Source organism: Callospermophilus lateralis, chromosome 16 (genome assembly GCF_048772815.1).
Source record: "Callospermophilus lateralis isolate mCalLat2 chromosome 16, mCalLat2.hap1, whole genome shotgun sequence".
NCBI classification, from domain to species: domain Eukaryota; kingdom Metazoa; phylum Chordata; class Mammalia; order Rodentia; family Sciuridae; genus Callospermophilus; species Callospermophilus lateralis.
Window position 1 is genome coordinate 76,253,800 of NC_135320.1, and position 14,630 is coordinate 76,268,429.

Here is a 14,630-nt window from a genome sequence, read left to right on the forward strand (position 1 = left end):
CATGCTGGGTGGGGTTGCTTATAAGTCTTTAGTCCTACTTGACTTTTTAATCACTATGCATGTATTCCTTTAAATATTAATTTATAAATTAAACCAAACCATGAATTTAAATATAAGACTGGGCACAGTGGCACATGCCTGTAATCCCAGTGGCTCAGGAGGCTGAAGTAGGAGGACAGAGTTCAAAGCTAGCCTCAGCTAAAGCAAGGTGCTAAGCAACTCAGTGAGATCCTGTCTCTGAATAAAATACAAAATAGAGCTGGGGATGTGGCTCAGTGGCCGAGTGCCCCTGAGTTCAATCCCCGTTACCCGACCCCCGACACACCCCAAAATGTGAAAGAGGCATCTAGAACATTTATATACTGAACTTTATAGCAAATAAGTAATTCCATTATTCTATTTCCCAAAGATTTTAAATTATTTAATCAGAAAAGTGACATTGGAAAGAAACACTGAAGAGGGAAAGCGAGTCTTGTACTATACTGTGATTTATTTTAATAAGCTACACTGACATCCTATAAAAAGATCCTGGCGGAAGCTCTTATACATCTAACACAAAACCAGCCCAGGCCCAAGCTATGCCAGTGACTGCACTGGTGTTTGAGGTTTAGTGTGGGGTTACAGCAGAAAGGTCACAGAGCCAGAAGCCAGAGGACACAGGTTCTTACACTTGGGAGTAACTTTATACCTGTTTCTTAACTTATTTAAGCCTGGTTTCTTAGCCTACAGAGATATATAAATGATTGTCAAAAAATAACCTTTCTCCCATGATCAGACATGACATATATATGTATATACAATGCTATAAACCATACATTTTAAATAGATAAAATGACTTGGGAATAAATTGGATTGTTAGAAAAAGCTAGCTGCTGATTTCAGCAGACTGTTTCTATTATTAGAACAGAGTAGAAGTGTAAGACTTTCAGGCTTTTACTTGTAATGGTAAATAGTACTGTTCCATTCCTTACATAAATACTAAAATTCTTGGGCCCGGATCAATGAAAAACATACATACTTTAATAAAAAATAAATATCAGCAATTTATTGTAAAACAATTTAAGAAACATGCTTAACATAAAAGTTAAAACAAACAAAAAACCTTAAGAACGTACCAACCATTAAACCCTATATAAAGATCCAAGTCAATCAGAGCAGCTGCTGCTTCCTTGGTACCATCAAATGAATGCACCTAGGGACATACAGGCATAATTTTATTATAATTATTCTTTAAAATTCTACATAACACTAAGACTTCCTAAGCAAAAATAATAGATGCATGTAAGGGTTTGGGGATCATAGGGTTTCAGATGTGGTAGCCCCTACAATTTTAATTTTCACTAAGGTTTCACAATTACAACCCATTGTCATCTCCAGTGATACGGCAAGGGATTAGCTGGCTAGGATTTCTCTCTAGAGTGCTGTGTTAGTGTCTGCACCAGTATCACCATAGAAGGGCAGTCATGTTTTCAAGCTTGGAAATGTCATACCACTATTGAAAACACTGAATTTTTCTGTTTTGAGTATATTTTCTCTAGAATAGAAAAAACTTAAGAGGCAAGTTTTAAAAAGCTCTATAAAGAGGTAAGAATGTTGCTTTAAAAATGTAAAATTGTTACACAGTCAATAATATTGACTTAGCAGGCAAAAAGGAATGAGATGGTATTTTTCACCTTTAAAGACATAGGGGTTCACATGTAGTTTTTCATTCTTCAGGTATATTTATGTAATCAATAATAACAAATAACAACAGCACTTCCTTTACAAACAAGATGATGTCACCTTACTGCTGAGTTCAGAGAATCTGAAACATACTATGGCTAATATCTCCCAATAATTAAGAAATTTGTTACACAGCTCTCCATAAAGGGATTATTCTTTCCCTCGAATTTTTAGTCGACTAGAAAACACAACCTCAATTAATGGCAAAATAATTTTAAATGTGACTCTTCATAAACCATTTTAGAAAATTAGTTAATTCTTTGGTAATTTCTTTTTTACTAAAAATCAAACATTGACATTGGATTTGTTGTTGGTGGTGTTAATTTTTTAAAACTATTATAGAATCATCCAAGTAAAAGCTTACTTAGAAATAAAGCAAATGGGAGAGAGGTGGAGTCTGCAGGCCATAATAAATACCACTGGCTATGCAAAGGGCATTAAAACCTCTCAATTCCCAGGTACAGTTCCAAAAGGATAAGTTAGAGAGTAAATAAATTACAGAGAAAAAGTACACAGTAACATTAACTCCAAAGCGATGTAGAATACATACATATAATAAATGGTACAAAAAATGAAGCAAAGGCTAAACATTGAGAAAATGCACATGAAACTCAAAGACAGGCATCCATACATAATGGGTGCTCAGGGCTATTTTCTCTCCCCTTGGTTGGCACAGTAAACTCTGATTTTATTATACCTGGAATAATAGTTTTTTGGTGTTTTTTTTTTTTTTTTTTTTTTTTTTTTTTTGCTAAAGAGTCACTGAGACTCTCCTGAAATTGTATTTGAAAATCAATATATCTGAACATTTTTCTAAAGTGAATTCTCAAAAAGAGTCCATGATTTGAAAAGACTAAAAATCACTGCCATTGACTCCTGAACTAGGTGATAGTCAGATGTTATTTATGGGAAATGTCTGAAAATCAGTGACTGAAATGTCCATTTGGGAGCACTATTTCAAGTAAAATATAAATTATAGAAAGGAAAATGAGTCTCTAGATCAGAGTCACAATAGTAAATAAATACAATTAATCAGAAATTAAGAAAACAAATCTGAATCTAATAGTGAAATATTTTAAGATATTATACAAATATATGTTTCTCAAAATTTAAACTGAAGAACATTCATGAATGGCTAATGGAAGAGACAGAAAAAGAATATCATGCGTAGCATCAGAATGTGTAGAAGTAAATTCATGGGGTTTTACTGTGAATAGAATTTTATACTCATTCTTGTACATTAAACAAAGAAAGTATAATTGAAACAGTGTGGTTTCTGTGTTTCCTACATCTGACCCATAAATCCACTAGTAAACTTACATGTCTTTCAAATAATGGGTGTAGAACTGACATCTGAATTACTTTACAAGCCACACTATTAACCAAGATGTTTTTGTGTATCATAAATTAAAGACAACCATTCTATACTTACCACCCCACCTACACACCGATCTCTATTTCTTTTCATTATGTCTGTGAATTAAAAATAGAAAGAACTTATAGGAATTAGCTTGATTTTTGAACAATTCTTAAATTCTAAATGAGTTTATTTTTAACTCACCTAAAAACTCAGTATGTGAGTTTCGACAATGAAGAAACATTGGTAATTTTGTTTTTTCTGACAGTTCAAATTGTTTTTCAAAGTATCTGCATAACACAAAATATTTTCCTATTAAAAATTTTATTTTAGCAAGAGAAGGACTATTGTCAAATGATTTTTTTTAATTAAGGAATTTTATTCTCTAGAAATGATAGCTCTAAAATAGTGAATTCAGACATTAAAACATATCAGGCTTAGCAGAGGGCTTTTTATAACACATTTTCTGGAAAGGAAAACTACAGTTTCTGGGATTAAAAATTTATTTTCAGAACTGTTTGTTAGGTTTTCCATCATAACTGCTTAGTAAGCAGGAAGCATTTTACTAATGATTGTTAGAAGAGATGTATGGTTTATAATTAGCGTGATGGCGGATGTTCCCCTGAAGAACTACTTTTAAACTAGTGTCTCAACCAAATCCCAGCAAATGAAACAAACATCCCATAATCCATGAGATCCAGACCCAGAGCAGGCATTAGTGGTAGAGAAGAACAGGAGGCTGCAGGCCCCCTACCAGTGGGGCCAGCTGACCACCAGACTACTTTGTGCTAACCACTCTAGCCTACCCAACCCTACAGATCCATGAACTAAGTCACATGACTAAGGCACAAATTTACAGAATCTAATGGTTGGTTTAGAAATTAGCTTTCTATCATGAGGTAGGCAAAAGGATGATTCATGAAAACAAAAAGCTCATAACTGCAATTTTACATAGTTGGAGAAAAGAAAGGTCCCTGAGTTTAAGCCATCTAGTGTCATTAGAGGGCATGTGGTAAAAAAATAAATACTAATGATAAAATCAAGGATAATTTGTATGCAATATCAAATGATAATTGTCTTTAAAGGAAGAAAATTACCATGCTAACTTGAAACAATGACATAAGTTATGGGGCAGGAATTGGCATCTCTGCCTCATTTACTTATGATTTCAGTTTATTTAAGTTTGGTCCTTTGAGTGAAGCTGTGATTAGATTTCAGATTGGCTCACTGTTTCTTACAGTTCAGGGTCAATACTATCTAAAGACAAGGGCTTGAAAGGTCAGCTTAGCAGTGGAGGCTGTTATTTACCAGAACTGAAGCCATTGAAAAGCCCAGCAAGTGACACGGGTACACCTTAACACAAGCTGGAAATCCCTCTCTAAGCTGGCCAATGGCCTCAATCTCTCATCTCTAGGGTCCCCTAAATACCCAAAGGATCATTTTGAAATCTTGTCTGATATCTGGTTTTGCGACGGTGGGTACTAGGGATTGAATCCAGGGGCTCTCTACCACTAAGCCCTTTCTATTTTGAGCCAGGGTCTCAATGAATTATTGAGGCTGGCCTTTAACTTGCCATCAGCCTGACTTTTGTCTCTGGAGTCACTGGGGTTACAGTCATGTCCATCTCATCTCATTATTTTTTTTTAAAAGATCTTCACAGTGTTAACATTTTAAAGCCTCAAGAAAACTGTCCAGAGCAAATTGCTCCTACTCAAGAGAAACGAGCTCTAACAAGGAACAAGGAAAGAGTGTAGCACAGGTTACAGAAACGGTTAAGTACAGGGGATGACTCAAAGATACCCTAAGCAAAAAGTATAACTAATGTTTTCATTTAGAATGGCAATATTTCTAATAATATAACAAAAGCCACAATTTATTAAGTCCTTACTCTGTGCCAGGCATGCCACTATTAGCTTTTACATGTCATATGTTTAAAAAGATAAGCAGCATTATTCTCATTTTGAGGATGAGGAAAATTAAGATGTACAAAGGGATATATAACCACCAACAGCAACTTTAAAACATACCCCAGACTTGCTTCAAATAATCATACTTTTAGCACTATGTTATTGATGCTGTTATATTTCAGATGCTTTAACTATTGTACCTTAATTTGTCTTGTCTTCTATTTCAACATGTTAATTTACTTTCTATTTTTCTCTTCTTTTTTTCCTGACATTTTTATTTAAAAACAAAAAGAAAGCAAAAACAAATCAGATGTTGTTTCAGATGGTATAAAAACACAAAGCAAAACCTAAATTCTTCTAAGAATAAACTCAATGGCAAAAGCTGAATTACAAGACTTTGTCCCATGTTCCCCTATAGGAATCAGAAAGAGCCTTCCTCCTCAAACTTTCACCTACCAGTTACCAAGCACCTGCTACACCAAGAGCGCTATGCTAAGTGCAAGGGAACTACAACAGGAGCAAGATTTAAAGTGCCACTGAAGCCACTCAGGACACAAGTCTGTCTAGCACAGAACAAACATTACCAATGCACTGTGCTAAGTGCTGGAACAAGCAGAGTGCTGTGTGAGCAAAGGCTGCAGACAGGGTGGGGCATGGGGTTTTGTTTCCTTAACAATCCAAACATGATTATTACTGCTGTATCTTTCATCCACTAAGTCATTTAGTGTTTTATAATTAATTTTTTTAAAAAAAATCTCATGTTAAACTGCCAATCTTACCAAACTTTCCACCTATTTTAGTTTGTCCTTAGTTTATTCTCTCCAAAAAAGGCCTAGACTACATGCTATCTACTTTACTGAAGATTTTCCTGACTCTCCTAGAAAAGTTAGTCCTCTCTGCTGTGCACATCGCTTTCTGATAGCACTAGCCAGCCATTTATAATTACTTATGTCCTCTCTTGACTATGAAAACATGAGGACCAAGTCTTATTTCTATCATACTGGAGAGGCTCTCAGTAATCATTTACTGAATTATCAGAGGTCTAACTCTCTACACTAGATTAACACCTGAACAACTGGCACAGGAGTTAAAGCATAAACTATATTGTGCTATACACATTGTTTTAGTTCTAATCTTGCTCTGATGATTTAAGTCTCTTCAGAACACTAAAATAGAATTGATATTATCAGTGTTTTCATTTAACCCCCAAGCTGAGTTTCAAGTATTTAAGTTGCATTTTAGAAATAGCTTTAACTCATCTATAAGTAAAATATGTACCAGCAAGAAATCTTGGGGGAACTATGCAACTGCCCTTGCTTGTTGTGATACAGTCTGTGATTCATAAATCTCAACCTGGCCCAAAACTAATGTGGAGGAATAACCTAAGAAACTATCAAACTGTGAACTTTTAAGGTGAAGTGAGTTGACTACATGATATTCAGAAGAGGCTCAAAGCTCTAGTAACACTGCTGGTGGCCTTGTGTGTGTCCCTGGAAACACAGCAAATGGTATACCGCAAATTGCACAACTCTGAAAGGGTTATATATAAAAAAGAGGCCTGAAAGAAGTATGTGGCCATAGGACTTCACTCTAACTCAGCCTACTCCACTTGGCTATAGATGTCAGACTTCAGAAATTCGGGAGATTCGAATCTTAAGTTATGACTGACTCCACTAATAAACCTGCTCCTTACTGCAGTGGTTTTCAACTACAATGAACAGATCGAGATTCCACTTTAAAGCAAAGCAACAGGCAGGGGACTCAGTAACATATTTTTGGCATGTATAAAATGAAAAACTGCTTCAGGCCATAAAATTGGCTTAATTAAAATCACATGACAACAAGTATTCATTATTAAATATTATGATAGGCAGGAGGACTGAAAGTTCAAAGTCAGCTTCAGAAATTTAGCAAGACCCTCAGCAACTTATTTATTTATAAAGATAAATAAATAAAAAGGGCTAGGGATGTGGCTCAGTGGTTAAATGCCCCTGGGTTTAATCCCTGGTACCAAAACCAAACAACAACAAAAAAGTGGATGTTATCTTAAGAAAGAATCTGAGCCAAATTCTCCTTTATATATCATAAACTAAGGTATGGAGCTGGGGGCAAAGCTCAGTGGTAGAGCACTTGCCTAGCATGTGTGAGGCCTTGAGTTTGATTCCCCAACACTGCAAAAAGAAAAAAAAAATTAAGGTGGACAGAGGTTGTTTATTCTTAAAGGTTGTTAGTAACAGCTAGTATACTTTTATTCATATTTTTGTATTCTTTGAGTTCCCAGCAGTTGCTGGCATGTATTCCATAACTCCATAAATATTTGTTATATGAATGAATAATTAAGTTAACCTCCTTTAGAAGTTCATTCTAATGTTTTAGTATCTCGATAATTAAGATGTTTTTGAAGTGCTCATGTTTTAAATTAAGACTTGACCTAATTCTTATTTTCAACCTATATAACTGACCCAAAACACGATAGGAGCTCCAATTAAAAGCTGCAAGTTGCGCATTACAGGAAGTCCTTGAGGCCTATGAGCTGTGGAGTTTTCTTAGGAGCTATAGTTCTCAACATGGCTCCTATGAAAGGGTTCTCACTGTTCCCAGCTAACAATATCCAAAGCCCAGCAAGAGTAATATATGCTCTTCTTGCTTTGGTGATTGATCTTTTAATAATCCCTTTTTAATATCCTTTGCCCTTAAATCACGTCCCCCACAACTGAATTTCATTCTCTCCATTGGAATGGTTCATGCATGATCCATCTGTTAAACAAATGAAAAACAACAAAAAAGTCTTGTAAAGTCATCCCTTATTTCTAACAAATAAAATTGGTTAATCAATTATATCCCTTATGAATTATATGCATGGAATTAGTTTTATTTAAATTTTGATATACACAGGGAAAAACAAAAACATCCTGATGCCTAATCTAACTATGTGCTCAATTCATAAGTTATTTTAAAAACATCACTACTAGGATTTTACAATTATTACTAATATCATTAAATTTCCTTACTTGAGCTGGGTATCTCTGGGACAAAACTGTAGTCGATCAAAGTCTTTAAAAGATAAAAAAGAATAATTACTTAGGACTTTACAGAACAAATCTGCTATTTTCAAAGTCATCTAAGTGACTGGCTTGCACTTACCAAGTCCACATTCCCCTACTGCTACAACCTTCCCCTTATTGTTTTCAGCAAGATTTAGCAATTCCGTTAAGTAAATGTCAGGATTATTCTTTTCAAATTCTCCACATCTTGTAGGATGACATCCAACTGTGCTGAAAAACATATCTAACACAAAGTAATGTCTTAGGGTTATTTTCAAAATCATTTCACATTCATATTTAATATGCAAATATAAGAGAACAAAAAGTTTCACCTTTTTTTTTAGTCATATACTGTTTTAACCACCAGAATTGCATTATGTTAATCATGTAAGAATTTGCAGAAAACCTTAACAAAGTAGGACATGAATAAGAAAATTGCTTTTCTGTGTTAATAAAATAATTAATTCAACTCTTTCCAAAGCTTGGTATTTATTGAGCATTACATAATGAAAAGTGAAATAATTTCTTGAAATGTTATCATCTAAAACAAAAAGAAATGCTGTCATCTAATTTTATTTATCTTTTATATTCAGTGTTCACATGACTATCATAATTCCTTTATTTAATATAACAGTTAAAATATATTCTCCTTAAAAAGGTTAATTGCAGAGGTGACTCAAAAAGGTAAAATGGAGAATTTGTTATTCTAATAAAAAACACCTAGTTCTGGTGGTGTATACCTGTAATCCCAGTAACTGGGGAGGCTAAGACAGGAGGATCACAAGTTCAAGGCCAGCATCAAAAATTTAGTGAGGGCTAAGCAATTTAGTGAGACCCTGTCTCAAAATAAAACATAAAAGAGCTGGGGATGTGGCTCAGTGGTTAAGCACCCTGGGTTCAATCCATGATACCAAAAATTAAAAATTAAAAAAAAAGAAAACAACAATACTTAACTATTGGCTTTGACAGCTTTAATCGTATGGAACACAAATGAGAAGTCAAAGATGGGTTTGAGGGTTTTAACAGGTACCTCATCTGAACCTGCAGAGAGGGTGGAGCCTCCTTTAGGTTCTCATGCAGATGTCTACAGATAAAAGGAAGCATCAGACTTCCAAATGTGTGAGGACACAAAGTACTTTGAAAGGACTGGAAGGGGTTAATAGGGAATAACTGGAGAGAACTTCTGAAAGCATATCTGTTTGAGAACAAAAGAATGAAAGAAAATATTCTTATGTACCCACAGAATTCCTGGGAAGATGATTATTTTTATGTCCTTAATTACTAAATAAATGTCAGTGTATCCTGAAAAAAAAGTGTGCATTTTAGAAAGATTGGGGTTTTTTTCAAATATTTTTTATTTATATATGGACACAATATCTTTGGTTTTGTTTATTTATTTTTATGTGGTGCTGAAGCCTGAATCCAGTGCCTCACACATGCAAGGCAAGCGCTCTGCCACTGAGCTAAAACCCCAGCCCCGAAAGATTGTTTTTTTAAAAAAAGCTTTTAATAACATTTATGCATAAAGGAAACACTTGTATTTTAAGAAATTATGTAGACTATCTAATTTCTGGGTATCTAGCAAATTAGACATGCAAAATCAAAGTAAATAAATGAATCCCAGATAAATGAGGTGTTTTATGTAACTAGGACGCCCTTAAAAAATCAATTCCAAAACTTTTAAGATATTTTAAAAGTATAAAATATTTGGACATAAAGTGATAATATGAATAATTATATATATTATATTGTTATTTGCACTCCTGGAGTCTTGCACAGTGTCTAGTTCACAAAATAAATACTTATTAAACAAATCCTTCAGAGATCCAGATTTTTTAAAAAAGCAACTGAAATTTTAAATATTAGAACTATTTTTATTAACTATTATGAGAGGGTTTATCAAACATCTGATTTACCAATGAATACTCTGAATTTGTCATGTTTATCATGTCCCATTGAAATCAACCCCTTTTCCGACTTTTTCTAAGGTCATGATCATTGTGCTATCCCTGAAGAACTTCTCAGAAAGACTTCTTCAAAATTACTTAATTTGTATATTTTTACTGGTAAAAGAACATTAGGATACCATTTGTTTGTGCCAGATTCAGTGCAGCTTTACTGTCTTGCAGATCTCCACCCGTAATCATAAACTGAAATAGAAAGACGAGAAATAAGCTGACTTTATCAGGGCATCAACAGTTTTCCCAAACACTCCTTCCTACTACTTCTTCGCAGCAAAATGCCTTTTCCTTTGACCACTGTGTACCCACATTCCTTTAAAATTCAGCTGGGAAGATCGTCCCTGTGTAGAATGACACCTGACTGTTCTACACACACAGTCCACAGGAAAATTTGTCACTCCTCCCTAATACAGTGCACTTATATGTCAGTCTTTGTTAGACCTTGAGTTCCTTAAGGTCACAGATCATATATTATAAAAGACTGAATAACTAAAGACCTGTGAATTTAGAATCCTGTTAACATAAATCAGTGATCAGCTATATCAGTAACTCAGTAATGTTGATTAATTCAAAACAGTTCTCCAAGTGTAGTCCAAGAACTCCTAGGAAGTATGTGAGGTTGAAACTATTTTCACAATAATACTAAAATTCTATTTGTCTTTTTTCACTCTCATTATGTCACAGTGTACAGTGAGGTTTCCCAGAGGCTGCATGATGTGCAACAGACTGACTACAGAAACAGATGTGATAATTCAGCATACTTCTATTCTCTCAGCCATTAAGAGATTTGAAAGAATGTAAACAACCCACATAAACAAAAGCTTTTGGGGGGGCTTAGTAAAATTTAAGAATGTGAAATGGTTCTGAGACTGAGAAGTTTGAGAATTGTTGAATTAATGTAATGTACCATAACAAAATCTCTGTAGGGAATTTATGGCTCTTAGAAGTTAAACATATTTCTAGAAAGACAGCTATCAGAACTCATCCGATGGTTAATGCCATCTTTGCTAATCTGTTAAAATGAAAATGTCACTGAAGAGCCATGTGTTGATGATGACTACTGAGCAGTGCTGTTTAAGGTCCACACTCTTCTGAAGAAGAGATTTGAGCTCACTCCTGGATATTTTGTAAAGCATACTTCAAGGGTATCACTAAGCTAAAGTGCAGAATTCAAGCTAGTTATGGTGGCACATGACTGTATTCCCACAGACTCGGGAGGCTGGGATAGCAGGATCACAGTTTGAAGCCAGCTGCAGTAACTTAAAAGACCCTCAGTAACTGTAAGATCCACCTCAAGACAAAAATTTAAAGACTGGGATGTAGCACCTCTCATTTCAATCCCCAGTACCAAAAATTTTAAAAATTAAAAAAATAAATAAAACGCAGAATTCATTTAGGTACAAATGAATTCTAAAGAGAATACATACAAATACAAAGACAGTGGTAAATGATAAATAGGTATTTTCATATAGCAACTCAAACCTCTAATATGATGACATTGAACATCTATCTATTCAGGGAATGTAGAGTCACAATTAAATCCCCAACTGCCTATAAAACATAGGATATAAAATATTTTTAGAAATATTGGGAAAACTTTCTTGTTTATTAACATTACCTAATTCTTTAAAACCAGACCAGTTGCCCCATATAGTATTTTAATTTCGTAAAAGTTTTTAATCAAGTCTACTTTTTACATTACCTGTAACTTTTCCATGTAGTGGAAATAAAATAAGGGCAAGAGGTAAAGGACATAACTCCCTCTCCCAGAGTACAAGGACAATGCTAATCTGACAATGGTGGCATCCACTGCATGAGTAAAGAAGTTTGTTTACTCTATGCCAGGTATAACACCAAGCATTTCTCCATTGAATATTTTATTTAACCTTCCCAATTCTATTAATTAGGTACTATCATCATCCCCGACCCCTTTTCAGGGTACCGGGGATTGAACTCAGGGGCACTCAAACACTGAGCTACACCCCAGCCCTGTTTTGTATTTTATTTAGAAACAGGGTCTCACTGAATTGCTTAGCACCTCGTTTTTTGCTGAGGCTGGCTTTCAACTTGCAATCCTCCTGCCTCAGCCTCCCCAGCCACTGGGATTACAAGTGTGCACCACTGTGTGTGGCTTATCAATTCCTTTTTATGGATGAGAAAACTGAAATCTAGAGAGAGAAAATATTCCAAATTACAAAGTATGAATGAAGCTGGGGCTAGAACCCAGGTTTGTGATGTTGTAACTGTGTTTTTAGCCACTATAGTATTTCTGTAAGATACTGATGAAATTCCAACTTGGAACAAATTCACATAGTTCTATTATTCCTGTTCAGTAGTTTATATAGGTTTGTATGTGAGTAATTAAAAGTGAGAAGAATAAGCTGGGCACAATAGTACACACCTATAATCCCAGCAACTCAGGAAGGTGAGGCAGAAGGATCATAAGTTGAAGGTCAGTCTTGGTAATTAGTGAGACCCTGTCTCAAAATAAAACAAAAAAAGGGCTGGAGTTGTAGCTCAGTTATAAAGCACCCTTGTGTTAAATCCCCAGTACTGCACCCCTGCAACACACATACACACAAAGTGTAAAGAATAAACTATCCATTGCTGACACATGAAAGTTAGGTACTTGGTATTTCAGTTTGCAGAAAAGCATCATATAAAGTGATTTACCAAGACGGCGTGAACACATATAATGAGAAATTCAAGTAACTTCTATTTTTTTCATATTACTTGTAAATAATTGCTAATACAATTTTAGGGTTGAAGACTGCAGAACTCATTTAGTCAATAATGTCATTCTTTAGCATTGAGGGTATTCAACTTAGAATTGATACCATATTGTACGCATGTGTGGGCTAATTTACTATTTTAAAAACTAATTTGAACCCAAAGCTTTATGTGTGTTAGGTAAAGCTTTACTGGTGAGATATACTCCCATCCACCTTAAAATTGTTTATTCATTTATGCAGCAATACTGGAGATTGAACCCAGGTGCTTTATCATGCACGGACAGAAGTGTGAAGAATAAATTATTCATGGCTGACACATGAAAGTTTAGGTACTTGGTATTATCCCCAGTCCTCTTTGTTTTGAAACAGGGTCTCCTGAAATTGCTAAGGCTTGAATATTCTATCCTCTGGCCACAGTCTCCCTAGTCACTGTACCTACGGGTGTGGGTGTGTGCCACCACACCCAGCTGGTCATGTGCCACCACACCCATGTCTTTTTGATGACCACTTAATTCTAACAAATACTAGTATATTAGAAAACTTACTAAAAATTACCTTTTAAGAAGTCTAGTACTTCATATAGATTTAATTTTTTTTCAAGAGATTTTACCACTTATTGCATTACTGATCACATGGAAGAACTATACATGAGGTTTATGTAACTTAAAATGTTGTGACAGAATACTATAATATTTAATTTCTACTAACTTGAGAATATTACATGTAGACAATATATATTCTAAGTGTGTAGTATTGGCTTCTTCCCTTTTACTCTGTGAAATTTTAACTACAATTTATTTTAAACATAAAAAAACCCCCAAGAATAACAAAAAACAGATGTTACCTTTTTAACACCAGTCTGGATAGCTCTCTCTATTACATCCTGTAAGTCATCTGTACAAAACAAACCATTCATAAAGAAAACCTAATAAATAAAAATTCACTTATCTATAATTTGGTCCTCTCTTCTTGAAATAAAAATATATAGAAGTAATCATATGTACTACATCAAAATCAAATCAATACTGTTTGAAGAATAGTTGTCACATAATATTAGAAATAGCAAAAAGCTTAACAAAAAAAGAAAAAGAAATCAATATAAAGCAAACTAGATGAATAATAAACTATTAATCGAATTGCATTTATATTCAGAGAGAAAAATTAGGAGACTCAAAAGATGAATTTGGTAACTACAACTTAAGTCACTTGTCTTGAATTTGAAACTTGGCAATGTATTTTTTAAAAAGTAATTTATCTGGAGTAGGAATGTGGCTCAGTGGTAGAGCACTTGCCTACCTAGCATGGGTGAGGCCCTTGTTTTGATTCCCAGTACCACAAAAAAAAAAAAAAAAAAAAAAGGAAACAATTATTAAGATTGTTTATTTTTACTAGGGTTTTCCTGCTTGCAGTGCCTCCCAAAATATGACATAACATTTCTTTATAAATATCAGTTAATTCTATATTTCTGTAATTACCATTACCATTAAGGAAAGATAATCTGTTTTCTGTTTTCCTGGACAGTTGTTTTTTTGCCTTTTCCTATCATTCATTGTTAAATATTGTAAACAATACATTTTTCTGGGGAGAGTAAGCTCTGAGAGGCCGAAATAATTGAAGAGCAAAATAAAATAATCATATATAAAATCCATTTTTTATTCACATTACTCATCAGAGTAAATGTGATTGGAATTCAGTTGATATTACTTCTGAAGTACCTACAAAATTTCTTTTAGACAAAAATACCAACTTACGCAGCTTTTGCTAAGTACATCAACTGGTTTTGCTGGCTATTATAAGCTGCAGTAATGCTAATATTGACCACAAAAAAATTTATTTCATAAACACACATAAAAACATACATACACATATAATCACAAAGTATGAAATTCATTAAGTGCTAAAAAGGC

The 14,630-nt window shown here is 34.3% G+C and overlaps 1 protein-coding gene across 4 annotated transcripts in view; it reads right to left on the reverse strand.

Annotated features, from left to right (window-relative positions):
• The window catches only part of Tatdn1 (TatD DNase domain containing 1), a 33,809-nt gene that overhangs the window by 6,828 nt on the left and 12,351 nt on the right, over positions 1-14,630 (reverse strand). Inside the window, exons 2-9 of one of the 4 annotated variants that reach the window (XM_076836276.1) lie at positions 13,568-13,617; positions 12,393-12,468; positions 10,117-10,180; positions 8,131-8,274; positions 7,998-8,040; positions 3,284-3,369; positions 3,155-3,195; positions 1,116-1,192 (exon numbers count right to left, since the gene is read on the reverse strand). In XM_076836276.1, coding sequence (XP_076692391.1) covers positions 1,116-1,192; positions 3,155-3,195; positions 3,284-3,369; positions 7,998-8,040; positions 8,131-8,274; positions 10,117-10,177 — 452 coding nt within the window. In that variant the 5' untranslated portion in view covers positions 10,178-10,180; positions 12,393-12,468; positions 13,568-13,617. Of the gene's footprint in view, positions 1-1,115; positions 1,193-3,154; positions 3,196-3,283; positions 3,370-5,186; positions 5,252-7,997; positions 8,041-8,130; positions 8,275-10,116; positions 10,181-12,392; positions 12,469-13,567; positions 13,618-14,630 lie in introns of those variants that run through there. The other 3 variants (XM_076836275.1, XM_076836277.1, XM_076836278.1) reach the window with 3 other exon arrangements.